This window comes from Aaosphaeria arxii (assembly GCF_010015735.1).
Source record: "Aaosphaeria arxii CBS 175.79 unplaced genomic scaffold BU24scaffold_11, whole genome shotgun sequence".
Classification (NCBI taxonomy): domain Eukaryota; kingdom Fungi; phylum Ascomycota; class Dothideomycetes; order Pleosporales; genus Aaosphaeria; species Aaosphaeria arxii.
In genome coordinates, this window is record NW_022983484.1 from 198,729 (window position 1) to 224,526 (window position 25,798).

Sequence of the window (25,798 nt, forward strand, 5' to 3'; positions counted from 1 at the left end):
GGAACGAAGCTTGAATTTCGATACGTCAGCCAAGACTTTTGTATCGTGTGTGGTCCTCCATGATTGCTGCTGGGTTTAGCGCAAGGTCTAGAAACAACCACCAGACCCACCACGAACCATTAGATACCCATGGAACATCATCGTTCATCTTGCATTTGGGCGATAAGTATTAACAAGATTGGTTATGCGGTACATTCATTGTATAGTACATTTTACCTATTACAGGTGTAGTAGTAGAGAGTCTAAACGCCACAGATATGCGTCCAAAGTCCACGATAAGTTCACCATCCAGCTCCACTAATGCCACAGAGGAAATGTACATGCCACAAGGGGTTTTATCCCTCTTGTCGCCGATTTTGATTGCTCCCCAAGAGATGCAAATGAGCCTCTTAACCGTCAAGGTCATCGGTCAGACGGACTCCAGAATGGTTCCAAGCCCTTATTTCTTCTCCTTGTTGTCTTCCCTTGTGTCGTAGGATGCCGTTGGTTCGACAGGCGCAGGGGCTTCAGAAGCCGACGAGGAAGCGCTCGCAGTCGAGTTAGCAGCAGTGTCGGCAGCTGCCTGGTCTTGCTCAGCCAACTGCTTGTCAACCTCTTCCTGTTCCAGCTCTGAACCGTAGATCTCTGGGTACTGTCGGAAGCAATTTTGCATGTCCCTAAATGATGTTAGTTGTTGTCAGGATAATCAGAGATATGCCACCCACTTGAACTTGTCGATGCAATCGATACCCTTCTCCTCCTCGGTAGAGTACACAAAGCAACTGAACGCCGCTTTGAATTCCTCACCACAGGGGCCGTGAGCCATTCCACCCAGACATGGGCAGTCCCAGTTGATCTCGCCAGTCTCAGGATTGAATGCGCCTTGTTGGCCTGCCTCCTCTTCCAATGCCTCTACACCACCCGCACCATCTCCATTTGACCCCTCCAGTTCCTTCTCAGCGGATGCCACCAGCGCCGCCGTTTCGGCTGCAGCAGCTTCCTCGGCTCTACGCTTCTGTCTCTCCTTTGTGATGGCCTCGATGGTAGGTAACTCTTCGCCATTATCCTCGGTAATTGGTAGCGTAGCAGGAGAGTCTATCGTCACGGTTAGCTGAGCTCGAGTCCCCGCATCGGAGCTGGACTATGACCTACATCTAGGTTCCTCCGCGAAAACATTAGTTGTATTATAGTAATAAATGATGGTTCCTGCAATGCCGATACGCGCAGCTAAACTCTTCCAGCTTCTTGACTTCTGTGTCGGAGGAGCGGTGCTAAGGAATCGCCTGGCGGGCGCAGATGCGCGTGGAAGTGCGCGAAGCACCGTAGGGCGCGCAATTACTCGTGACGCCGACTGAAACATGATGCGTAAAAGGCAAAGGACAGAAAGGGAATGAAGGAGTGTGGTGATGTCGTTGATGTCGATGATGGACGAATTGGCGGACAAAAAAACGTTTCCAGAAGCGGTTAGCCAGAACAGCAAGGATCCAACTGACAGTCGATGGATTTGAAAGCAGAACAGACGTTGATTAGAAACAAAAATCGGAGCAAGAATTCTGCATGGATAGAATATATTGACCATAGACAAACGCATTCCTGAACAATCACGACTACTCTACTACTCTAGTAGAGAAATGTAGAACAAGCATTAGCTAGTACTGTTGCCGTGAAATTATTGCTACTGTACATATAAAACCTATTCGACTTGCAGTACCGACAATGATGGAGACGATGGACATTTCGTAGTCCGCTTGCACGTGAAGTAAAGAACATTTCAAAGAAACGGGCCTCTATGGGCCGCAGATATCTGCACGCCTGAACACCCAATTGTCAAACCCTAAACCTCCGCGACCTTGTCAGTTGAGTCGGGTCGCATCGTAAAACATACATCTGCTCAAACCTCTAATCTAGCAAAGCCGTCACCCCCCTCGCCGATCGGCTGAATGCCTTCGTCGATGCTTGATCGTTTCGTTCCCATGCCATCTTCACCCTTTCCAACACCAAATTTGCTTATGGCCTCCGTCAATCCGCTAATCGCTTCTTCGGGAGTTACAGATCCAGGTAGACCAGCTCCGCCGAGGTTGCTCTTAATCTTGTTTGTTGCCTGTTCAAGCCCGCGCACACGTCTTTGGAAGGCAAGTCGATCCATGAATAGCTGCTGACGTCTTCGCTGAAGGTCACGTCGTTCAGCGGAGAGCAACTTCTCAAAGTCGTTGAAGTGATTTAGCTTCATCTGGAGTTTTTGAAGCTCCAAATTGACTGCACCAGAGACAAGACGAGTGATGTGTCGCTCCTCGTGTGATGCGAGTGCTGATGAGCGTGCAGCCGAGAGAGCAAATGGTAGGGTGACGAGAGGATTGCTGCTTTCGGTCGCAGTGGCAGCTCCCTCTTGTGCGGCATCGACATCCATAGCATCCTCGTTCTTAACCTCAGAGGTTTCCGCTGCGGGAGTCTTCTCCTTCTCCTTGCCCTTCTCCGGTGCTGGCGCCGTTGGTGCCTTCTCGATCTTCTCTTGCAAGATGCGTTTCATTTCACCAACACTACGTCCCGATGCGACAGCCGCTTCGGTAACGTTGGCCGGAGACAAGGAAGCCATGAAGCTTACAACGCTCAAGATAGGGTTGTCGGCGTTGAAAATCGGTGTTCGTCCCTCGCTGAGATATTGGAGATCTTTAAGGAATTTGTAGGCTGGGTTTGCTGCCTCTGCTTGCGTTGTGTCCGCTTCGAGGTATTTGTCTTCAATCTCTAGCTGAAGGAACTTCATCACACACTGTTCCCGGGTCTTCGACACGACATGGTCGGCAACCTTGTTCCAGTCGTCATCAAACTCCTCCAAGCCCTCAAGAAGGAGGAGAACTTCATCATCCGTCCATTTATCTTCAGTTGGTGAGTCCTCGTACGCGGGGTTTTCCTGCTTCACGAAGTCACTCTTCTTCTGTGAGCTTGGAATGTGGGAATCCAAGAAGCATCTAGGACAAACGTCACGGAAGACAGTTCCATTGGCTTTTGCCTCTGCGCCATTGGTGGTCTTGACATTGTGGTAGTGAACGCGCGTGCAGTCTACACCACAGCTGTTGCAGTGGACAACGTTGGATGGTTCTTTCTGGGCGGCTTCGAGATCCTTGACATCTGCTGAGGCAGTTGCTCCGTTGGAAGCGCCCTCGCTGCTCGCAGGCTTATCCTTGGGCTCTGCGGATGCCTCCTTGCCGTTAGGCTCGTAGATATTTCGACCGACCAACGTCTTCGTTTCCGACTTTGGCTGTTGGCTTGCGGCACGCTCGGTGCCTGCATGGGGCTTTCCGGGCGTTGTTTGGGAGCCAGGGCCTGGCTGGAACAACTGCAGACCGCGTGGGGTATCTGCTATTATCCTGTAGTGGCTAGTGTTTGGTGGCCCGATATTGGATGGTCGCTCCTGTGGGTCAACCTGGGGTTGTTAGTCGCATCAGTCAGTGTAAATGCACCAGAGAGTATTACCTGGTAATTAATCAATCCCCATTGCTCAAGGAAAGCGTGCACACGCATGATAGCGCACACGTCTCCAGCCAAGTTGCGCCGGCAAGCGGTAACTGTGAGATACTCATCAGGATTCAGGCGGTAGGTGTTAATCATGAAGTCTCGGTAATCGCGGTACACGGCAGGCGTCTTGCTGCGGTTGCGCTCGTTGAAGAACTCGGGAAGAGCTTTTCGCTCGCGGTAATCAATGTAGCGCATATCGAACCATTGCGCGTAACTTGGGATGATCGTCGCGTATGTCTGTTCTACGAAGTGTGATCGCGCTGATGACTCCAGAGCAGCTTTTGCTTGCGCATCAGCATCGACAGCTTCGCCTCCTCCTTCCTTGTCCTTGTCCTTCTCTTTTTCCTTCTCTTTCTTGTTATCATCTACGCCAGTCATTTCCTCGTCGGCTTGACCATCAGCGTCTTCAGCCTCGGGACGAGGTGCATCGGGTGCATCAATTGGATTATCCGAAACTGCTACAGGCGTGTTTGTAGATGGTTCTCGAGAGCCCTGCTTGATAGGAGTGCTGTCGGTCATTGCTGCATCTACGTCAAATCGTTAGTAGTTGTCGCAAAACTGGTAACATCGACCGGATGTTACACGGAAGAGAATCCGCGAGTGTCAGTTGCCGTATGTTCATCGACGCCCGTTTCGCAAAAGTTCGATGAAATGATCGTGATTCGAAATCGGCCATCGTTCTGACTGACTTGAATGGGTGGTGAATTCAGGGCTTCATCATACCTTGATCGCCTGCACCAGTGGCTCCTTCTGTACCTGCCGTAGAGGTGGTGGGATCGTTTGCGGGTGCTTTCGCGTCGTCCGCCATGCTGTCGCGAGTGGTCAAGACTAGGTGTGGAGAATTAGGATGTAGCGCCGGTAGCGGGTGCGCGCGCGTCGCTGTTACGTGGCGAGATTCAGTCTAGAGTAAAAGAGACTGATTGAGAAATGCGTAATTGTAATGAGTGTGGAGATGAGGGGGATGCGATAGCTGAGGTTGCAGAGTCCGTCCGGCGCGTCGTTCGCGATAGAAACTCAGAAGGAGAGGACAGGGATCCGTGCTGACATAATTAACATGCGCTAGAATTGATTAGGCAAGCGTTTCACATCTATTAATTGCAGCTGTGCAATAGCAAAATCATCATCATGCGAGAATTGGGAAAAAGAATACCGGGTGTAAATCGTAGTCTTTGAATCGTAGCAGAATAGCAGCATTTCCTGGGAGTTGTCGTTGATTCGATCACGTGACTATACTGGTAGGGAACTCCACGCTTGAAGCGACAATGGCCGAACGTCGGGCGGGTGAAGCCAACCAAGCAGGCCGAGGTCTTCGGATTCTTCCGATCTGAGTGCAGCTTCAAGTTTAAACATCCTACCCCACCCACTCGACTTGTGCGTTTCCTGGTCTACAATTCACATTTGGACCTCAATTACCAGGCACCATGTTCTCCGTTGCGCGACAGTCCGTCCTCCGCCATGCCCGAACGCAGTTTCGATCAACCACACAATACTCAGGCCTCTCCCGACTACTCTCCACATTGGCAGTGCTTGAACAAAGAGATGGAAAGCTCAATGTCGCATCATTAGCGGCAGTTACAGCAGGACAAAAGCTTGGAGGTTCCGTGACCGCTTTTCTTGCTGGCAGCGGCGTCAAGTCGGTTGCAGAGGAGGCAGCAAAGACCAAGGGAATTGAGAAGATAATCTACGTGGAGAACGGCGCGTATGATCGGGTACGAAGGACTCAAACTTGAATGGGATATAAGCAGTCTAACATAGACGACACAGGGTCTTCCAGAGAACTGGGCACCTCTCCTCGAGGAGAACATTAAGAAAGGCGGATTCACACACATTCTCACTGGCCATTCTGCCTTTGGCAAGAGCTTGATGCCTCGACTCGCAGCTCTTCTCGACACCCAGCAGATTTCAGACATCACAGCAATTGAGAGCGAAGACAGTAAGTCCGAACTCGGATATTTGTCCTGCGCGGTATCATCTAACCAGCGACAGCCTTCGTACGACCCATCTACGCCGGAAACGCCATTTTGACCGTGCAATCGACAGACAACACCAAAGTGATTACAGTTCGAGGCACCGCTTTTCCCGCACCTGAGACGGAGGGAGGTTCCGCAGCGTTGGAGGAGGGCGCGGATCCCAAAACTGAAAGCCCTACGGAATGGATTTCCGAGGACTTGGCCAAGTCTGACCGACCCGACCTTGGCTCGGCAGACAAGGTCGTCTCCGGCGGTCGTGGACTAAAGTCCAAGGAGGAATTCGACAGAGTCATGACTCCTCTCGCAGATGCTCTTGGTGCAGCTATCGGAGCTTCAAGAGCGGCCGTTGACAGTGGTTTCGCCGACAACAGTCTGCAGGTCGGACAAACCGGCAAGAATGTCGCACCCCAGCTCTACCTATGCGCCGGTATCTCTGGAGCTATTCAGCATTTGGCTGGTATGAAGGATAGCAAGGTCATCGCCGCTATCAACAAAGATGCCGATGCACCAATTTTCCAGGTCGCTGACGTCGGCCTCGTGGGAGATCTATTCGAGAAGGTCCCAGAGTTGACCGAGAAGCTTAAGTCGCAGTAAGTGATGTTATGAGTAAAATAAGTTACCATATTGTATATACTAGACTGTAGAGCTTCAATGCAATCAGAGGCTTTCAAATGATCTTGGTATCATCAATGATTCAGTGGTATGCCACCCTCGGACTTGTTTTGTGCATGAATCGATATGAAAACATAGCCTGCGATGTATGAACGAAGTCGATTAATATAGGGCGGTGGCAACTCGTTTTCTCTGCAAGCGAATCATATAACTATCACAATCGACACTCTGCTGTAGACAGCCGGCTAGTTGGCTGCTCTTGCTTTTGAATACGATAGTTTCTTAGAAGGAACCAGATTTCAAACACCTTAGAGTACATACCCGATGTCATTGACTACGCCAATGTCAACAGGGACAATATGCAGTGCCATGACAAACTCCCATCCTCACATATCCCGTAGATCGTTCGTGGCACTGCGCAATCATCACTTTCCAAGCATTCAGCGATTTGAAGATCCATTGAATCGTAGTAGTGTTATGATACATGAGCGCTTCAACGCAATTTCTTTCTAGTTCTGGCCACTTCTGCTTGGTTTCCTGCCACCCGACGCGTGAATCTTTCCTAAGGAGGTCATAAGTTGCCATAACTTCCCCAAAGCACTGCGCAGCTTCTCAACGTTAGATAAACATAACAAACTCTCTTTCCTCCTACTGAAAGCTCGCACCCCTACCAACGCCCATGGTATTTAAAATCTGCCTCTCTTGAAGCTTTTCGTGCTTCCTACATCACCACACACCACATCTGCGATACACTTCCATCGGCTCCCGCACGACACTGCCCTTCCTCGCCTCAGCACATTGCAGCCTACCTACAGATGCATGGAACAGAAATGTATCAAAGCAACTCAAAGGCAGGTGGGATGATGAACATCTGTTGAAACCTCTGAGGCTTCGCGGCCAGTGATGAAACTTCGGATCTGACCATAAAAGATGCCCTGCATCAGCTTTGCTGACCCTGCGCGTTGTACAGGCACCCCTTTTGATTTCGAAGATGACCTCAGTCATTGCCTTTTAGTAAGTCTCGATGTTAGCGAGTCTCCCTTTTGGCATGTCTGCCTTTCGGCGACTATTTCATCATTGGTCAAGCATCCGTTGAAACCTGTGGGCGCCCTGGATTTCGTTTTCAGGGGGGCCGGAGTGAGCCTTTTATCTACCTAGAGGAATGGTTTTGCCAGGATTTGTTGAGGGATTAGGGCAATGGGTGACCGGGAGGTTGGTAAATTGGTTTTCTGTTTTGGTACATCAATATATTGTTCAAAGTTTGAGGCAAGACGATCCGTGGTTGTATGTCATGGGCCTGTGCAATACTTCAGTGACTAGTCTTTTTGTTTCTACTTCCCGCCTCTTAATTTTCTCTCGAGAGAAACCCCGATCAGCGGTAACAAGTAATCGTGTGTTTTTGTAGGCGACTTAGTCTGAATTTCGCTCATTCGGGAATCTCTGGTGAAGATGTTGGCAATGTAGGCATAAGACCCAAAACAAGAGTTTCTGTGGCATAATGAGAGTAACTTGAACGCTATCTATGCTAATACAAAGCGCTGTCACAATATACCCCCCAAAAATGTAATTCCTTCTATTCTACGTCTTTGATTCCCATTCGTAAAGTATCCGAGGCTGAAACGAAGCAGCTACCTAGAACAATCATGATCGTGACCCACAATGCATTATTGCAATAGTCATGAGAATATATACTGTCACGTCGCATACAGAAACAACGCACTACCCTTGGTATTGAGCAACGTATATTGTCATGCAATCCAACGACAGAGATTGTGAGAGGCGGCAGAGCAGCCCAGTCACACGTACCCACCAACCAAAATCCCGGAGTCCTATGATTGCTTTTTCTTCTCAATAAAAGCTTCCAATACTCCGTACCATGGCTCTTAACAAATGCGTCCCGTTCTTTGTCTAAGGTTAGCCCCGCTTAATCAGCACCTCTAATGGTCGATCTACCCCAGATCTCCAACACTTGGAACGAGCAAACACAAGTACACTCAAGGTCGCGGGTCAGCTTTAGGCAGTAAGTCGCTATCCAAGTCGTCATAATATCATCCTTGGGGTGTTATTTTCCAGGCGACTTTCATCGGAGGCTTTAGAAGGCGTGATCGACATCCTTTCCACGTATTCGCAGTGCTATCTAGTACTTACACAAGAGCATGGGACTTTATAGGCGATGATGCCGGACTTCAGGCGAGATACATATATACATGAAAGAGTACATACGACATGACATCTGGATCCGCGCCGTCTAGCTCTGTAGATGCTGGTGCTGAGAAACCGGAGAAGCCGTCACCGCCATCCAACCTCGCCGACGCAGCAACAATACGCCTACCGGAGATTCAAAAAGCATCGAGCGAAACTCCCCCAACACTTGATACCCGCCCGGATAGTAGGCGCAAAAGCCTCTCATTAAAGAGATGGATCAGCAGGCATGACCCCTCCTCCCCACGCTGGTGGTTCGCATCGACCGCGATCCCGCTCCTCGCAGCGACCATCGGGCCCCTCGCCAACGTGCTCTCCATCGCCGCGCTGGTGACCTACTGGCGGGAGACGATCTTTATCGACGGGCAGTTTGTGTCCGAGTTCGACGGCGTCACGTTTGCGGACCCGCCATGGTGTTTCTGGCTGAACGTCGCGTCACTGATCCTCGGGTTCCTGGGGAACCTGTTCCTCCTATTGAACTTCACACAGCGCATCCGATACATCATCGCGCTGCCACTGACCATTATCCTCTGGTACATCGCCACGGGTCTCCTGATCGGCATCATCGCGAGCCTGCACATCTATGCGCCGGCCGTCCCACCGAACGAGATCTACTCCCAGGGTTTCTGGTACGCGGTCATGGCCGCGACATGCTACCTCATCTGCTCGATGATCCTGATGGTGAACATGCTGGGCTACTTCATGGGGAGGTATCCAGACACGTTTGCGCTTACGGACGCGCAGAGGACGCTGATCTTGCAGAGCATGCTGTTCTTCATCTGGCTGGCTGGGGGTGCGGGCGTGTTCATGAGGATTGAGACAGACGCCGGGGAGCAGGGGTGGGAGTATGCCGATGCGTTATACTTCTGCGACGTAACCATCCTGACCGTCGGCTTTGGCGACTTGTATCCAACGACGGACGTGGGGCGCGGCATCGTGTTCCCCTATTCCGTCATCGGCATCGTGATGCTAGGTCTTGTGATTTCGTCCATCTACAAATTCATGAGACAGATCGGCGAGGAGAATATCATCAACCGACACATCGAGCGCATGCGGGAGCGCACACTCGAACTCACCGTAACCAATTCGATCGACCTCGTGGAGGGCAACCACGGCGGAACTCATCGATGGGGTGTAGGAGCAGCCAGGAAGCGATTCGGCAAGACGCCCAAGAAGATTGGAAAAGAAGGGATCGGGGCGCCGAAGGAGGGGAGACAATTCGCACCCACCGTAGACGCAACATCGAAAAGTTCCCGCATGAGGAACCCCAACATCCCCTTTCCCGGGCTCGGAAAGCGGAAATCCAAGATGCTCCTCCTGCGCGAGGAGAAGGACCGCTTCGACGCGATGCGCAACATCCAGGAAAGCACAGCCAAGTTCAAGAAGTGGTGGGCGTTGTCCGGGGCCGTCACCGCGTTCGCGATCCTCTGGTGCGCCGGTGCGGTCGTCTTCTGGCGCACCGAGCACGACGCCCAGGGCATGTCGTACTTCCAGGCGCTGTACTTCTGCTACATCTCGCTGCTGACGATCGGGTACGGCGACCTGGCGCCCAAGACAAACGCGGGCCGCTGCTTCTTCGTCGTCTGGAGCCTCATCGCCGTGCCCACCATGACCATCCTCGTGTCGAACCTCGGCGACACCCTCGTCGCGAAGTTCAAGGCCTGGGCGAGCCGCGTCGCGGACTTCACGGTCCTCCCGCAGGACGGCATCTGGCGCTCGTTCATCGACAACAACCCGTGGCTCGCGAACTGCATACAGATGCGTATCGTGAAGAAGCGTGTTGAACACGGCTTCGACGTCGCAGACCCGGAGGAAGCCCTCCCCGACGACCCTGCTGGCCACAGCATCACAAGTCCTACTATCGGCAACGAGGACCCAGAGGAGGCAGCCGACATGGCGGCCACGATGACGCCGACGCTGCCTGAGCTCGCGAGGGAAGCCAACGGCCCGCTACCTACCCAACACGCGCTGTCCCGCCGCCTGGCGCTGGAGATCCGACGCGTGGCGGCCGACCTGCGACTCGGCACGCCGAAACGCTACGAGTATGAGGACTGGGTGGAGTTCACGCGGCTGATTCGGTCTTCGAGCCGCGCGCAGACGGAGCAGAAAGACGGGGCGGGGGAAGACGACGAAGAGGACGAGGAGGGCCTGGTCGAGTGGGATTGGATCGGACATAACAGCCCGCTTGTCAGTGGGATGAGCGAGAGCGAGTTCATTCTGCAGCGTCTGTGTGAGAGCCTCGTTAGGGTGGAGAGGAGGAAGGCGAAGGCATTTTACGATAGAGATGTTGCGGAGTTGAAGAGGATCGAGGTGGTGCATATCCCTGAGCGACCTGGCGATGAGAGGGTTAGACGGAATTCGCAGTGATCGCAGGCCGTGGGTGCATATGGTCAGGATGGACGTCCTCGAGGGATTGCCCGATCGACGAGATATGGCTTTTACAACTAGTTCCATCAGGAAGAACTCTGAAGGCGGATGATCAAAGTCTCGAATTGACGAAGGCATGAATTACTACGGCGTGCCAAAGGCCATATAACATTCGAGAACCACCGGCCACTGTTACATTTCCAAGGAATTCACACACGTCGACTTATACACTATAAGTACCATCTTATCTTCCAACCCACGAACTCAACATCAAACCCCTTCAACACCCTTCTCTCACTCCCGCAATCCGCAGCCCAGACTCCCAAACCAGCCGTACCGTCCCGCAGAACCGCCCGTCCGTTATACGTAGATCCTGATATACGACGGGAGCCATGGTACCTGACTCAACTCAAACGGGTAGGTAGATCATAACTACCCGGCATATCAAGATTGATATCGATATCGGCATCGGATATCGGGGCGTACGGGAAAAACGGCCTTGTCTCACAGACCACCGTCGTGCCGTTGCGTGGGGAATCGGTCGTAGGTGGGATCTGCGTGCGGTTGATGGGTGGTGCTTTTTCTTTTTTGTATTGGACGTGGCGCCACGTTCGACACTGAACGAGATGGGAAGATTATGGGTTTGGTCACGATGGTGGGGAAGTAGGGTACTTGGGATATGGGATGCATGAGGGGATTAGATAGTTGTAAGTAGACGATAAATGTCACCACGGTTCCACGCTCGACTGGTCGTTTCGAACGTGGGATAAACTCGCTCGTTGGTTTCGACATGCTATTTCTCACGCCTATACAATTTCGTTCTGTGTACTATGGAAGGGGAGAAAGGTTCTAGGCTACTTGCCTTTTCTTCCTCGCCCGTAGAACGATCAAAGAATCATGAACACGTTCTCCCCTCTTCTAGTGCGGACAAAGGTATCTTCGAGAAGGCGGGCTGGTCGTCCGCGAGTAATTACCAAAATGAACCATCCGTCTAGTAGCCATCTAGAGAAGCGGTGAAGCTAAGGGGCGATGATATACTCAAAGCAATTAACTAGCAGCATATACCGGTATTCTTTCATAATAAACTAAAGGAAGGGAAGTGTGGGATGTTTGTCTTCTAGGCATGTGGAGGCGGATCTAGCGTGTGCCGCTTGTTCCTGCCCAGAGGAGCGGGATGGGCCGGTCGCGGACTGGTCTCTTGAAGAAGAGAGGAAGAAGGGCACGACGGCAGATGCATGTGCGGTTAGTGCAAATGTGGATTTAGTCAGGCACGGGGGTGTTTTTGTGGTTGTGGCGACTTGGACGAGAGACTGGGAATAGGAGGGCGAGATTTGATGGGGTTGTTTTAGTTTACTGCCGTGGAAATCGAGACCTGCGAAATGATGAGATGAGATGGTGAGCCTTTGAACATCCCAAACGAAGCACCGTCGAGGGTCTTTGGTGATTACACTTATGTATTGTGTAGAGTCGTCCTTTTAGAGGGGCATAGGGTTAACTTGAGAATTGATTGATAAGCGGATAGGGAGTTTACTCGTTCTATGGATATGTATTTCCCGATATGCGGAGACTCGATGCAGTGCATGTCTCCTTGCATCGCAGGAGCGTTACCTGTAGACTGAGGTGTATGTCAGCGTCTATGTTAGGCCGTGCAGATCAGAGCTCAATTGATTGATGGGTCCCAAACGGTCCAGACGCAAATCAAACATTCTGACACCACCTAGTTCCTGTCCGAAGACGATCAATATCTCACTTTGGATGTCGGAAGGATCGATTTCTTCGGTTCCGAGCCGACAGAGATTGGAGCCTTCTGAAAGTATCCTCACCGCAATTTGAGATCATATTCTTCAGCCGCCGAGGCACAGGCACCGGCACAAACATAAGAGACTTGTCGTTGATGATGTTTCTGCAGTCAGGGGCTGTGGTGGCTCATTTGCTGCTTCACGGAAGCAGATGGTGAAGAATTGGTGGAGAGGTCTAGAGTCCACGAGCCGAGACAGTGCGACAAGCAAGTGGGGCGGACGCGGAACGGGCGCGGCAGTCCTCGCGAGCTGGACTTGTACAAAGCTACCTTGACCTCTAGGTACGTTACAGAAGCCGTCCTCTGTGCGCGCGATTGAAGACAACGACTGATGACAGCTCTGTTGCCAATGCTGCGTGTCGTTCCATGTCGAAGAGGTACAAGAACCGCATTATCGAATCTCCTTCAAGCCGAGCGAAAGAAGCGGAAGTAACCAAGAGGTCGAATAAAATTCCTGGGAATTCCGAGTGGCCGGAACAACACTGATGTTGTACTGTGCTGCTCGGAACGATGAAACAAAATGGTGACCCTGAATTCTGTCGCTTGTGTCAGGATCTCGCCTCTCCAGGAAAGACCACAGGTCACAACCCCGGATAGCGAAGCAAATTAAAAGTAATCATGCTGGTTTCTTCCAAGATTGAGCATGCAATGGCCCGCGTAGCACATGTATTGTGTGCATATGAGCGACCGCCTCCCAAACAGCGGGGATTGTGTGGAACGTGGTTGATTGGAGGTTATTGCGGGAATAGTCAACGAACGAAAGACATCGCTAGTTGCGGAAAGGGAATACAGCCCCGGAGTTGTTCTGTGACGAACAAGTTGCTCGATGCCCTTCAATTTCCCGCTTATCTCATTCTTAAATACGGATGCTGATGACGAGTATCTCATAGAGTGAGGGCGAGGACGTGTGGCAGGCATGCATTATCATTGCCATGAGTTATTCTTGGTTGACAAAAGGAGAGAGGCATCAGATTGGACCCCTTTGATGCCCAGATATACCCATGAACGAACGTACCTGCACAGTGTTACATGATAAATGGTTTCTGGAGAGCGAGGATGATTTTTGCAGCCGTTTGCCGGGTCTATTTCAGGAAGCTTGTCTGAGAGTGCCGTCCGTCTCGCCGAATGATGGTCACAGCGTGTTTACAACAATAATTACGATGATTAAAAAGGTATGGCCTCGAGCTTGCGTATCCAAAGTGCGCGGCGGCCGGCTGGTGGTTCAGTACACAGTATCATTATGTACTCCATAGGTCTTGGGAGTCTGGCTCTTGTGCCTGAGCTAACGCTGCCGCGCCCATCGCCGCGCTTTTTGATGTGAATTGCGTGCAGGATGCGTGAAGGATGTGTTGCTGCACGCGCGCAAAGAGTTGCTAGTTTAGTGGTGGTGGTGGTGGCAAGCCTATGGAGAGTATACAATCGCCCCGCCACTTATTCAACTTGCGATTGGAAAGACTGCCTGCTGTGGAGGTGGTGTGCAATGGTTCAATCCGAGTCATCCATGACGGCGTGAATGGCTCTGAGACTATGATTGAATGGAAGCGTGACTCGTAGGGTTTTGTTTGTAGTTAATTACCTGTAACTATTACGGAGTAGAAGAGTAGAGAAACGTAGGTATGTAACCAGCCCAGCTAGGGGCGGAATAATTAAGTAGCGAGGGGACATTGGCAAGGGGTCAGGGTGTAACTGCCTATGATCTTCGGTTGGATGTGGAGAGCAACAGGCGCGCTCCGTGAATCTCTTCTTGCCATGGACATTTGTCTTTATTAGAGCACATCCTGCTCGGATGCATTGATTCAAGTTGGGCTACTCGTACCTCGTAGTTTTGACTAATTATTTTAGTTATCACCATGATTGGTATCTTGGGGGGAAGAGGGGGCGATGAATGGGCGTATTTTAGTGTGGGTTTCAGGAAGCCGGCACTGGTGTTGGCAGTAATAGACTACTTGTAATAGTGCTACCCTTTCTTACCCTACCCGTATTATCTAGAGGGAGGCTAGAAGTCATTAGAGGTATTATTAGAGGCATTGTCGTTTGGTGCGGCTGAGAGAGCTAATTATCTATCATCTGTCTTGTTTCGTGGATTGATTACTACTTTCTTCCTGGACTGGAAGAGAGGAGATGGGAGGACGGGGGACGGAGGACGAGGAAGGGGACGGAATGATGGATGGCGGTTGGCTGCTTGATGGATCTACGATCATGTACTAATCGCTGCTGCTGGATCGACTGGCGTCCTCCATCCTCTTTTTTCTTCCATTCACATGGCGACTTCGACGGCGACCTGGCATACTGCCACCCACCCATCCACACCGTATTGTATGCGTCCAGTAACAGAACGCAGACAGTGATCATGTATGTGTAGGTGGGTTCATCATGTAGGTGCGGACAAGCATCCGACGTCCAGAACCATACATAATACACAATCCCAGTAAGGTCTAGATACCGTGCGGCGTGTATTATATGGCTTCCTCCAACCTATAGTGACCTATGGTCCTATACTATTGTTTACTATGACCATCACCACACCACATCGACACCACAAGATCACCTTAACGATTCAGCAAACGATAGATCGATCAGAACGAACGATAATCACACATAAGTACTAAAGATAGGGAGCGCCACCATCTAGATTTTGATGGCCATGACATGTTCCCGTTCATCTCTTTCTGAGTAGGGAGTAAGGAGGGGAAGGTTGAGGGTCTGTGCAGCAAAATGGACCCCTACTTGTACTTGTAATGTACATACATTCACCCAACTGCAACATTCACTACAAGTCTACCACTACTCGGTACAAGTCTATAACTAATATCAGGTACACTACGCCGTAGTCCGTACACTACACTACAAATACAAAAGGTACAAGACTACAAGTACACTACTGTGGACACTGCCCGCACTGCTAATAATAATAATATAGCAATATCACTCCTGATTTCTAACACTAGTTAGCAGGTAGTGCTTCTACTACCACTATGTGCTGATCAACAGAGAGAAACTCTGGCTAACCTTTTGTCTGCATGTCTGTCTTTTGAAAGAGAGAAGGGGATTCGAGGTAGAGGGAATTAAGTGTCGTGATGAACAAACCCAAGCAACTACGAGATGTAGTTGCAAGTATATACATGTATCAATCCTTAAATCTAGTAATTAATTATTACTCCGTACAGCAGATTAGGATGCTTCTACCCGCATTCGCCAATGGCTGTCGACTTGGCTGGGCTAGGTCGACGATTTGCCCATCCCATACCCATACCCATCCTCGTATCGTATCCATACCCTTACCCATATCCATACCATTACGGCTCATACCCATGCCAAAACCAAACCCATATCCAGAACCATACCGCCAGACCCGCCGTCCATCCGCTATCCAGCATTATTTCTCCTACAGAGCCGTCCCGCCTTCCAATCCAGGTTTACCTGGTGGAGCATCACAGAACGAGCGAGGTACATACTACAGGCAGACAGACAGCTGTTGCAGAAGGGGAGAGAAAGACTCGACCTACACAGTAGCAGAAAGAGGGAATGAGGGCTGAAGATTGTCAGAACCAAGAACCTAGATCTCAGAATCCCAGCATCGACTCTTGTTCACCACGGCTCTAGTTTACTTACATACAACCAACTCGAAGTTCGAGCTTCGTATCTGCCCAAACCAGTTCCTAGGTTATTCACCCTCAAGCGCCCACTCACACTCACACTCAGACTTGCACTCACATACACATGAAAATTCTAATCACATCGAGTATTCCTGTGACTTGAACTAATTCCTTCGAGTTACAGGACACTGCAGTAATTGGGAGATTTCGCTTGTCGTTCTGCTGGCGTTGTGCTCTTCTGCCGCTGCTGACGCTTCTCCTACTTTTGACCCCCCGTACCTGACCGCCGCCCCACCCCATACACACGCACACACACACCACGCAAGCTGGGCACCACTCGAACCTATCCTACTTACTTTACCTGCACACACACACACACATTCACTCTCACACGGCATTACACATACTCTCTCGCTCTCTACTGCATTTGCACCCACAATCCATCCCATCCATACATGTTGCCGTTGCACACAGAGCACGTTGCTGTGTAAAGCTCAACTTCTCCTCTTCCCCTTCTTCTCCTCCACCCTCTAACATTTCATCACCAACACCATTACCTTTACTTTACCTCCTCCCCCCTCCTCCTCCGCCCCCAGTCCGTTCGCCAACAGCCCACCCCCCCCGGTGACAATCCTACTACCATCGCTCTCTTCTCTCGCCATTCGCTCACCTCCGACCGCTCTCGTCGTCTGCCGCCAACTGCGTCTCAGAGTCGAACCCTCCGCTCCACAAGCCACTCCACCGCTTCCTCAACCCTGCTTCAGTCTCTCGACCTTCACTATCATCCCTGGGCCGCCGTCCTCTTTCCCAGCAACAAAAGTAATATCCTCTCACCACCTTACGCCCTCAACATCGCATCGTATCTCGATTCGACCATACTGCTGCCGCCCTCGACTCCTCGTGGGCATCTACACCTCCTGAGATGGAGTCGCCCGGTGGATACCCAGAGTCGCCGCTGGATCAGGACGACGTAGTATATCCGTGCAAAGGCTGCGGAGAGGTATGGCCGATACCAAGTAGACAATCGTCTTGCCCTTCAGATAGACTGACAAGTGAATACAGATCCTCGAGGAAGGAAAAGCATTTGAGTTGGGTATGCATCCTCCCATATTCAGAATGCGGGCGTCCCTCGCGCGCACCATCACAATTCGCTCTCCCGCTCTCCCCTCTCCCTCTACCGCCTCGAACCTCACTTTACTTTCGTAGAAGCAGTGCTAACATATAACTAGCTGGCAACCGATGGCATATTGACTGCTTCCGCTGCAACACATGCGGCACCCTCCTCGACTCCGATGCCAACCTACTCCTCCTCGGCGACGGTTCCTTGATATGTAACAACTGCACCTACAGCTGCAACCACTGCGGCAACAAGATTGAGGATCTCGCCATTCTCACTGGCGATCAAGCCTTCTGTGCCAATTGCTTCCGCTGCAGGAACTGCAAGCGCAAGATCGAGAACCTTCGCTATGCTCGCACATCGCAAGGTATCTTTTGCATGTCTTGCCATGAATCTCTCATGGCTCGACGACGCAAGAAATCAAAAAAACCACCCTCTTCTTCTGCAAAAGTGGACAAGTCGCTCCCTGCGCTGCCCCCAAGCGCATCCACGACGTTCACACCGGACATCGACACCCCCTCCGACGTTTTCTCGGAGCCAAACACTACGGACGTTTCGCCTCGACCTCCGCACCCAAAGAGAAACGATTCTTCCCCTGCCAACTTCCGGCGCGATGCATCTCCTGCTTCCCTTGAAGACACTCGTAAAGGTACGTCTTACTCTCAATCCTCTCTTCAGTTATCAAAATGTTTCTAACCCGACTTTTCGTCACAGAGACCCTTACTCTTCCCTCGACTACCTACAAAGAACCTTCCCATTCCGAGTCTTTAGACGCCGGCGACGATGGCATTCTACTTCCCTTCGCACTCGACCCCAACACTGCGCCAGGGCCCTCGCCGCTCGGAAAGTCAAGAGAGGCAGCACAGAGTCGCAACAATGACAGCAAGACCGGGCGCGATTACTTCAACCGGTCGGGCAATCACAGGGAAATGCTCAAGGAGAACCGCTCGCGCTCTGCGTCGGCGGAGCGAAACCAGAGTCCACATATCGCATATCAGGAGAAGGGTCGACAGCCATCCGATGGCCTGAACGACTCGAAGCGCCCCTCGGGTGGAGATCGACCCACCCGCAGCCAGCTTGCTTCGCCGGCCGGTTCCTCCTCCACAGAAGCTTTCAAACTACAAGATGTACCGAAGAACAAGAAGGCAGAGTCAAGGAAACAGTCAGATGCAAGGTCGCCATCCTACAGCTCTCCGGCTCCGGATATGGTCGCCCGTCTGACGAGCCCCCCGCCAGATTCGCTACATACATCTCCCTTAGATTCAGAGACTTCGCCAGCAACCTCGGGATCCTCTTACAGCTCTACGCAGCAAGTGGAACGTCCTGCCAGGGGCGATTCACTGGGACACACACAGCTCAAGCCCAATGCCAGGAGTCAGAACACCGCACCCTCGCCGACGACACCGACCGCAGCCCGACCCGAACGAAAGGGATCCTCTACATCTGCCGGAGCAAACGGTGGTCTCGTCATCTCTACTCCGATGGAATCGCCAGCGTCGAGGTCTATGATGGATCCCCCCATTCCCCAACGCTCTGCCGGCCGTCCTCCACCACCCTCCACTGACAACTTCACCTCTCCAAGAGCCCCCCCACACCCGCCGCCAGTTCCTCCCACTCACAAAGCTAATGAGTCTATTAGCACAGTCACAAGTGATTCATCCAAAGATGTGGTCTCCCCAGGAAGTGGTCTGCCTCGTTACAGTGCGCAGGGTGATTTCTCCATGGATGAAGATTTCGCACGCCTCTTGTCAAACCAGGAGCAAGAGAAAGATAATGGCGTTTTGCGACGTGTCTCGAATGCAATGTCTAAGCATGGCCGAAGCTTTAGCGATCGGGGTTCTGTGAATTCCCGCGGACACAAGAAGTGGCCGACAAACGGCTCCATTGACATCAGTAGCCCTACGGTTGCATCACCCGATTCGCGAGAGGAAAGCATCAATCTACGCAATGAGCTTCGCAGAGCACAGCAGCGGATTACAGAGCTGGAGACTGAAAAGAATGGCCTCCAGGAGACCGTGCACAGCGCAGCCGACATCAAACAAGCAAACACCATGCTACGCGAGAAGCGAAACACTATGGCTGTCTTAGACACCCAGCGCGAGATGGTGATCCGTGAATTGGAGATAATGACCGAGCATCTGCACCGCGCCAAAGACAACAACAAGGCCGTAGACATCAGCGAGCTGAAGTCGGACATTCTCAAAGACTTTGCAGGCTCCTTACAGAAGCTCAAGGACCAACTAGGTGGCCAAATCGAGGATCTAATCTCAAAGAGGACAGAGCTCACTGACGAGATCTCGAGCTTGATCCAGATGAAAGACAAAGGATTCCAAGAGTATGAATCACTTAGCGCCCAGAACACTAAACTGTCGAACATGAATCGTGACCTCGTCGAATCGATTCAAAGGACGCTCAAAGACAATAAACATCAAAACGGCGGCGCTGGCCTCGATGTCGGTCGTTCTCCTGCGAGCGGCTTGGGCATTTATCACACTCACTCTAAAGGCGGAAAGTCCGACCTTTCGATTGATCTACAGGCCCTTGCACATGAGCCATCCTTCTCTAACCTCCACGAAACCGAGAGCGAAGCCACACTGGTGCAGCCACACGTTGTCAACATTCGCAAGACGGGCAAACCCACCAAATTCAATTGGAAGAAGGGTGGCCAAGCCATTACGAAGAACGTGACGAAGGGATTCAAGGGCGCCTTTGGACCCTCAGATTCGAGACGCGAGGACGAATACAACAACAGCATCAAAGTCATTGGCACGCCATACGGCTCAGTGCACCACACCCAGCCCGACATCTCATCCATGCAGAATGCCATCAAACCGAAGGAACTCGAGCCAAATGCAAATGCACGGGGATGGTTCAGTAACAAAGCCAACAACAACGGCAAGCCTACGAACGACCGTTTCAAGCAACAGAACACCAGCAGCACGAATTTGGCCGTCGACAGCAGCACCACGCTCTTTGGTTCTGATCTGACTGCTCGCACTGAGTTTGAGAAGCGGGTCATCCCAGCAATCGTCAGCAGATGTATTGAAGAAGTTGAGCTACGAGGTAAGATAAATCCGATCAATCGTCGAACCATACTGACAATATGAAGGCATGGACGTCGAGGGCATTTACCGTAAGAGCGGTGGATCCTCTCAGGTCAACCAAGTGAGGAATGGGTTCGAGAAGAACGAGAACTATGATATTTCGGATCCCGATCTGGATATCCATGCAGTGACGTCCGCGTTGAAACAGTACTTCCGCAGATTGCCTGTGCCACTGATCACGTTCGATGTCTATGATCAATTCCTGGAAGCAGGCCGTAAGTTGCAGCCCATACAGATTTGCAAACAGCAGGAACTAATGGATGTTCAGAAATCGAAGACCAGGAGAAGAAGGCTCGCGCTTTGACTGCGGCCGTTAATGAGATACCTCGCGCTCACCGTGACTGTCTCCAATTTTTGGTGTTCCACTTGTCGCGAGTCATCCAGCATGCCAACGACAACCTCGTACGTCCCGGACTGATCCTCTATATTTGTATATAATACTGACAGCTCATAGATGACTCCTCTCAACCTCGCTGTCGTGTTCGCGCCCACGATCATGCGTCCCATGGAAATCCAGCGCGAATTGACCGACGTCCAGTCCCAGCGAGTTGCCGTGCAGGCGCTGTTTGAGAACCATCGCCACGTTTTTGGCAGCGAAGACTAAAAGGAGGATGGAACTCTTATCGAATACCCACGACCACGTTTACCCCATTCCAATCTCGCCAGTCACTTTCTACGACTTGTAATGCCCCCTTTCGCCCTCGGATCTCCGTACATACCCTCGGAAGCCGGCCTTTCTTGTCTTCATTTCTCTTCGCTTCTTTGTAAATGCGCGCAGTGGAAAGCTTTCGACTATACCCCCGCTTTCTCTTGATTCGACAAGAAAAAAATTGCAAGCTTCAGGCATCAGCGAACGACCTTTTTCCCTTGGTTCTATTACAGCGCCAACTGAGCTATGAATCTTTCCGATTTTCCCCATTTTGTCCTTTTTCTTCTCCTTCTCACGATCCTTCTTGGACTTTGCTCCATGCACGAACCGGCATGAAGTCTCGATTGGAGCACTCTGGATGTTTCCAAGGTCTTTTGGTTATATCTACTTTGTATGATATGGTTCACCTTTGCCGCATTGTCCTCGCTTCGCACATCTCGCCAGGGACGTGTTGGAGCAGGACTTGTGTGAGGCGTACTTTTGGCGCGCATCATCTATGTGTCCTTGCTGTTTAGTTATACCCTTTGGGTTGAGCGCGCATCGGGAGGTGTATGAATGAACGCATTTCCTTCGCCACGAGACTTTGCCATGACAATTTGTGTGCAGTCGCTAATGAACAAGGACAGACTCGAAGCCATTGTATGTGCATGAATAACACGATCTACGATATTGCCAGCCTTTCGAAAACCTGACTCACCCAAAGCAGTCCTTCTAATCGAAACGCCTCGTAAAAATGACATGTATGTACAGGGCACCAAACAACCGCAATCGTAACCATATCCTCAACCCCTACCATCACCACCTTACACTTTCACCCCAACCCTCCTCAGACCTTCAACCCATTTCTCTTCGCCTTCGCCTTCCCCTCCCTCTCCAACATAGGAACATACCCCTCAGGCCACCAAACCATCGGCCAACACCTAACCCCCTCCCCCTTCTCCTTCCTCTCCCCATCCATCCCACACTCCCCCTTCCCCAGCAAAATCCCCTCCCCGCCCTCCACATCCCTAAACCCACACCTCGCATACACCCTCCTACTCCCCTCTGAACTCGCCTCCAACCAAACCGGCGTGCCATCCCTCCCCGCCCTCTCCAACACCCCCTTCATAACCATCGGACACAACCCCCTGCCCCGCCGCGAACTCAGCGTGCCCACCTGCGCCACGTAGTAGTACCTCTCATCCCTATGCAGCACGCGCTTTTTACACGCCGTCGCCTGCGGTATGTACGATCCATTGTATATCGTGTACGGCCTCGGCCCAGCGCGCACGAGAGCCGGTATGATGCCCGCGCGAAGCAGCGGGACGATTGATTTCGGAGACACGGTCGGCGGGTGCGCGGATAGCGTCGTGGGCGGGAGGACGACGATCGTGCTGTCGAAGGCTGCTGCTTCTCCCCCTGCTGCGGGCTTTTCGTCGTCGTCGCCCAGGGTGAGACCCCAGATCTCGGCGCCGCGGAGCCAGGCGTCGAGGACGACGAGTTCGATTAGTTTGCTGCGCACGGCGTCGCGTTTGGGGCCTGGCGGGAGGGCGTTTACGAGGTAGGTGTACACGGCGTCGGTTTGGAAGGCTTCGATTAGGGTGGCGACGCTGTGGGTGTAGGAGGGTTTGGAGGTGCTGGTTGTGATGGTGATGTTGGGGTTGGGTGGGGGAGGGGTGGTTGTTGTTGTTGTGGTTGTGGTGGTCATTGTTGGCGGTGATGCTTGTGCTGTGATTTGATGGATGAGTTGGGTTGGAAGTCGTGATCTTTCGTTGTGTATCCTTGTCGTCGTGGTCGGGAAGATTGGACTGTGTTTCTGGACGAAAGCACAAGGTGGATGGTGACCTCCGTCTTCTCCCTTACTATCAAGCAAACACTGTTCTGACGTATGGAATCCTGTACCTTTTCCTCTCTTCCTCGCTCTTATAAACAAGCGCAATGGGTTTCAGGAAGAGGAAAAGGAAGAGGAAAAGGAAAAGGAAACGGAAAGGGAATAGACAACGTGGTTTGAGTTCGAAGGTATAATATATAGGATGTCGAATAGAAGTTAAAAAGACGAAAGATGCTTATGTTGATGTCTGTTTATCTATCTCTGCGTATCAGAAATGGAGATTTGAAATTCGTTGATCGTGAGTGATATCGCAAAATTCTAAATTCAATCTCAACTATCCATCACAAGTTATATATATCTACTCCGTAATTGACTAATTACCTATATATCGTACAGTCTGATGACTCTGATCTACCGAAACACTCGCCCCTCGCCCCTCACCCGGTCCCCACCCACGGCACTGAACATACGAAACCCACCGCATCAACATTCGCATTTTCAAGTTTCGCGGCATCCGCGTGCTGCGGCCAGCGAGGCGAATGAGCAAGGTGAGGTGATGTGGTGGGGGAATAGTTCATCCGAAGCACGAACGACGAGGGACTAAGGATGAAGACCGAAGGCCGTGGGTTGTGCTGATTGGATGGCGGGGCGGTGCGCTAGGCTGGATTTGGGTTGTAGGGGCAGGGGCAGGGGGAAGATGTAGTGCGCGGGTGCGAGGCGCGGTGGGGAGGAGATGGGGGGGAGGGGTGATATCATGGTTGAAGCTTGGGAGCTTGTCTGGATGAGGGTTTGGTTGCGAGGGTGCGTGGTTGTGTAGGGAGGGGAGGGGAGGGGAGAATGTATGTATAGATGTACTGTGCTGGTGGATGGTGCCAGCCTGTGAAACTTTATACCGTTGCTTGAAGACTGCATGAGCTATCATTGACCCTTCAAAATATGGGAAGATGTTCGATTCACTGAATTAGGAGCGATATCATCGAGCCAGTACTCTAAAATAATTGAAGACTGGTTAATCTGTATATTGAAATTTGGGTATCATTACAAGCATGTCTATAATTCGATTCTTTACAAGATGCTTTGTGTCATGTTCATCTGGCACCATCTCCTAACAACCTCACCTCGTGTCTGCTCAGGCGCCTGCTGGTATTCCATCTCTCCATGATCCTTGAAGATTGTGCTCGTGTCATCTTTGCTGGCTGGTCTTAGGTTTTGCAAAGATTTGTAAACGCCGACTGAACTGTAACCAACGAGCCCGACAATACCTGATAAAATCATTAGCAACGGTTCTGGCAATGTCGAACAACTAAATATCTTACCTGCGGAAGGTTTGCAGACCAAATTTCCCACTCCTTTTCCAAATCCTTTCACGAAGCCTTTGCCTCCTTCCTTCTGAGCACCAATGATAGGCTGTACGAAGAAGTCCCGCAGGCCATCACCAATGCCATGGCCGAAATTCTTCGCACTGACCTCGATGCCACTCCTCAAATCAGTGATGTTCTCGGTTTCCCTGACCTCATCACCGTACAACTTGGGAAGATTATGGAAACCTCGAGTGATTCCATGTGTGAACGTCATCGGCGCCTTGAGACCCGCTCCAACAATGCGACCAAATCCCTTTCCTGTGCTGATTGCCACCTCTTTCGCCGCGTTGGGTGCGGCTTCGAGGACAGGATTGCCGGGCTTCTGCTCGGCATCGGACCATACTCTCGGTTGCCATGATTCGGTCTCGTCCGCTTGAGGTGGCGTCCACGTCTGTTGATGTCCAGAGGCAGGCCTGCCATCGTGATCATTCTGGTGCATGAGTGGGCTGGACTCTTGTCGGACGGAGTATCGGATTGTTGGTGGCTCGCCCTTTCGCCTCTGCTCAGCTTTGGCGAGCATTGGTGACACTTGTTTGGCGGCTTGGACGGGGCCTTCTATCAAGCCGAGGAGGATGTCGCCGACGGTGTCGAAGGTTGCGAAAGCGATGCCGCTGAGTGGGTCGTTGGGATCTCTCTTCACACCAGCAGACGTGGAGATGCTATATAGGTCAGCTGATCTGCCTAGATACTATAGTATGTGTGGTCTTACAGTTCTAAATCTTTGCTCTTGATGATGCCCTCTTTAAGCAGCACTGTAGCCGCAAGAGGGGAAAGTGCAAAGTCTTTCTTCTTCATCAACCAGACAGCAGGTCGGTTGGGGAGAATGGCACAACGCTTGATAGACGCAATCGCCGCCTCCCTCGTCAACTCCTCGAAGTAGACAGGAGGAAGCTCGTTCGGTAAGACTGCAGGCATCGAAGGAGGCCCTGCCGTGAGTGTGGCTAGTGCCATATGTCCGTCATGGACAGTGTCATCTGCCGAGCTATGAGAGGGGGCATAACGCTGTCCTGGCATTCCAAGCTTCTCATCTTGCATCGCTTCCGCGTCGACTGTCGTCTCATTGTCGGCTGCTGATTGGGCATAGGCGGGAGGTGTCATGCTGTAGAGATCATGATTGGACATGGTTTCTAAGAACAGTGAGTGAATGTCGGGATAGGCATTTCAGGAATTCTTACCCCGCCGGTCATCCTCAGAGATATCTGGTTGGGTAATGGCAGTCATATTTCCAGGATAAAGAATGAGTACCGACGACTATGTTAAGGCACTAGTTCGGGGTATGTATTTTCGGCTGCAATGATTTAATTGTCAATTCAAACTTCTTCGATCGTAGAGAAGTAAAGCACAAACAACCTCACAAAATATCAGGCTGCACACCAACATCTTTGCGGGGTTCCGATATCTTAAGTAGGCAACCCCGACTCTCTCCAGGTCCGATCAAACATACTTACGCGTCCATCAGGTCGGACAAGGACATTGCTGGTGCTATATTAGGGAGACGCTAAACCGTATCGAGCATACACAGCCTGGGGTCCAACTCAGCCCTGGGCAAAGCCCTTATGTCGCGCTTCGTAGTATCGCGGTTCGCGTAGATTTTAACTGGTAGGAAACTCTGGAGTGTGCATCGTGCTAATGCATGGCCTTTTGCCTGCAATTATGTCGTAGTTTTCCTCGTTGGTTGTTGTGATCTTTGGACATGGGCTGTCGGGGGCAGTTATCCTCA

General features: G+C 51.5%; 8 protein-coding genes across 8 annotated transcripts; 4 read left to right on the plus strand and 4 right to left on the minus strand.

The window, feature by feature from the left end:
- Positions 1-147: 147 nt before the first annotated feature.
- BU24DRAFT_427463 (uncharacterized protein) lies at positions 148-1,393 on the minus strand. The gene is made up of 3 exons (XM_033529237.1): positions 1,132-1,393; positions 705-1,074; positions 148-656 (listed from the first exon to the last, which is right to left on the minus strand). Exons 1-3 carry the CDS (start codon positions 1,337-1,339, stop codon positions 440-442), a joined length of 795 nt encoding a protein of 264 aa, XP_033378674.1. The 5' UTR covers positions 1,340-1,393; the 3' UTR covers positions 148-439.
- Positions 1,394-1,540: 147 nt separating this feature from the next.
- Positions 1,541-4,637, minus strand: BU24DRAFT_399605 (SWIRM-domain-containing protein). Its single transcript, XM_033525414.1, has 3 exons — positions 4,216-4,637; positions 3,451-4,019; positions 1,541-3,400 (listed from the first exon to the last, which is right to left on the minus strand). Exons 1-3 carry the CDS (start codon positions 4,298-4,300, stop codon positions 1,871-1,873), a joined length of 2,184 nt encoding a protein of 727 aa, XP_033378675.1. The 5' UTR covers positions 4,301-4,637; the 3' UTR covers positions 1,541-1,870.
- A 143-nt stretch (positions 4,638-4,780) lies between these two features.
- BU24DRAFT_56533 (electron transfer flavo protein-like protein subunit alpha) lies at positions 4,781-6,195 on the plus strand. Its single transcript, XM_033534395.1, has 3 exons — positions 4,781-5,201; positions 5,257-5,425; positions 5,479-6,195. The coding sequence occupies exons 1-3, from the start codon at positions 4,914-4,916 to the stop codon at positions 6,054-6,056; spliced, it is 1,035 nt and encodes a 344-aa protein (XP_033378676.1). The 5' UTR covers positions 4,781-4,913; the 3' UTR covers positions 6,057-6,195.
- A 2,297-nt stretch (positions 6,196-8,492) lies between these two features.
- BU24DRAFT_330466 (voltage-gated potassium channel) lies at positions 8,493-10,538 on the plus strand (the record flags this gene model as incomplete). The annotated part of the gene is made up of 1 exon (XM_033523024.1): positions 8,493-10,538. A coding segment is annotated over one exon (2,046 nt), but the record flags the coding sequence as incomplete, so codon positions are not given.
- A 5,200-nt stretch (positions 10,539-15,738) lies between these two features.
- On the plus strand, positions 15,739-15,998 carry BU24DRAFT_427468 (uncharacterized protein). The gene has a single exon (XM_033529238.1). The coding sequence runs from the start codon at positions 15,753-15,755 to the stop codon at positions 15,975-15,977; it is 225 nt and encodes a 74-aa protein (XP_033378678.1). The 5' UTR covers positions 15,739-15,752; the 3' UTR covers positions 15,978-15,998.
- An 814-nt stretch (positions 15,999-16,812) lies between these two features.
- Positions 16,813-20,944, plus strand: BU24DRAFT_56592 (RhoGAP-domain-containing protein). Its single transcript, XM_033534396.1, has 7 exons — positions 16,813-17,037; positions 17,100-17,130; positions 17,267-17,803; positions 17,869-20,217; positions 20,264-20,473; positions 20,527-20,660; positions 20,713-20,944. Exons 1-7 carry the CDS (start codon positions 16,960-16,962, stop codon positions 20,860-20,862), a joined length of 3,489 nt encoding a protein of 1,162 aa, XP_033378679.1. The 5' UTR covers positions 16,813-16,959; the 3' UTR covers positions 20,863-20,944.
- Positions 20,945-21,799: 855 nt separating this feature from the next.
- BU24DRAFT_320093 (uncharacterized protein) lies at positions 21,800-22,114 on the minus strand (the record flags this gene model as incomplete). Its single annotated transcript, XM_033522917.1, has 1 exon — positions 21,800-22,114. A coding segment is annotated over one exon (315 nt), but the record flags the coding sequence as incomplete, so codon positions are not given.
- A 1,583-nt stretch (positions 22,115-23,697) lies between these two features.
- Positions 23,698-25,782, minus strand: BU24DRAFT_427470 (uncharacterized protein). Its single transcript, XM_033529239.1, has 4 exons — positions 25,254-25,782; positions 24,788-25,205; positions 24,034-24,737; positions 23,698-23,979 (listed from the first exon to the last, which is right to left on the minus strand). Exons 1-4 carry the CDS (start codon positions 25,297-25,299, stop codon positions 23,783-23,785), a joined length of 1,365 nt encoding a protein of 454 aa, XP_033378681.1. The 5' UTR covers positions 25,300-25,782; the 3' UTR covers positions 23,698-23,782.
- Between the last annotated feature and the right edge of the window lie 16 nt (positions 25,783-25,798).

Excerpts from the sequence above, each read along its gene's own strand:
- BU24DRAFT_427470 (XM_033529239.1), bottom strand. The coding sequence starts at position 25,299 with ATGACTGCCATTACCCAACCAGATATCTCTGAGGATGACCGGCGGG. Across the intron at positions 25,206-25,253 it reads CTCTGAGGATGACCGGCGGG|AAACCATGTCCAATCATGAT; the intron begins GTAAGAATTCCT and ends CACTGTTCTTAG. Across the intron at positions 23,980-24,033 it reads GGTCTGCAAACCTTCCGCAG|GTATTGTCGGGCTCGTTGGT; the intron begins GTAAGATATTTA and ends TGATTTTATCAG.
- BU24DRAFT_427468 (XM_033529238.1), top strand. The coding sequence starts at position 15,753 with ATGCCAAAACCAAACCCATATCCAGAACCATACCGCCAGACCCGCCGT.
- BU24DRAFT_56533 (XM_033534395.1), top strand. The coding sequence starts at position 4,914 with ATGTTCTCCGTTGCGCGACAGTCCGTCCTCCGCCATGCCCGAACGCAG. Across the intron at positions 5,202-5,256 it reads AGAACGGCGCGTATGATCGG|GGTCTTCCAGAGAACTGGGC; the intron begins GTACGAAGGACT and ends TAGACGACACAG. Across the intron at positions 5,426-5,478 it reads AGCAATTGAGAGCGAAGACA|CCTTCGTACGACCCATCTAC; the intron begins GTAAGTCCGAAC and ends AACCAGCGACAG.
- BU24DRAFT_399605 (XM_033525414.1), bottom strand. The coding sequence starts at position 4,300 with ATGGCGGACGACGCGAAAGCACCCGCAAACGATCCCACCACCTCTACG. Across the intron at positions 4,020-4,215 it reads CACTGGTGCAGGCGATCAAG|ATGCAGCAATGACCGACAGC; the intron begins GTATGATGAAGC and ends GATTTGACGTAG. Across the intron at positions 3,401-3,450 it reads GGGGATTGATTAATTACCAG|GTTGACCCACAGGAGCGACC; the intron begins GTAATACTCTCT and ends TAACAACCCCAG.
- BU24DRAFT_56592 (XM_033534396.1), top strand. The coding sequence starts at position 16,960 with ATGGAGTCGCCCGGTGGATACCCAGAGTCGCCGCTGGATCAGGACGAC. Across the intron at positions 17,038-17,099 it reads CGTGCAAAGGCTGCGGAGAG|ATCCTCGAGGAAGGAAAAGC; the intron begins GTATGGCCGATA and ends AAGTGAATACAG. Across the intron at positions 17,804-17,868 it reads CCTTGAAGACACTCGTAAAG|AGACCCTTACTCTTCCCTCG; the intron begins GTACGTCTTACT and ends TTTTCGTCACAG.
- BU24DRAFT_427463 (XM_033529237.1), bottom strand. The coding sequence starts at position 1,339 with ATGTTTCAGTCGGCGTCACGAGTAATTGCGCGCCCTACGGTGCTTCGC. Across the intron at positions 1,075-1,131 it reads TTTCGCGGAGGAACCTAGAT|ACTCTCCTGCTACGCTACCA; the intron begins GTAGGTCATAGT and ends CCGTGACGATAG. Across the intron at positions 657-704 it reads GATTGCATCGACAAGTTCAA|GGACATGCAAAATTGCTTCC; the intron begins GTGGGTGGCATA and ends AACATCATTTAG.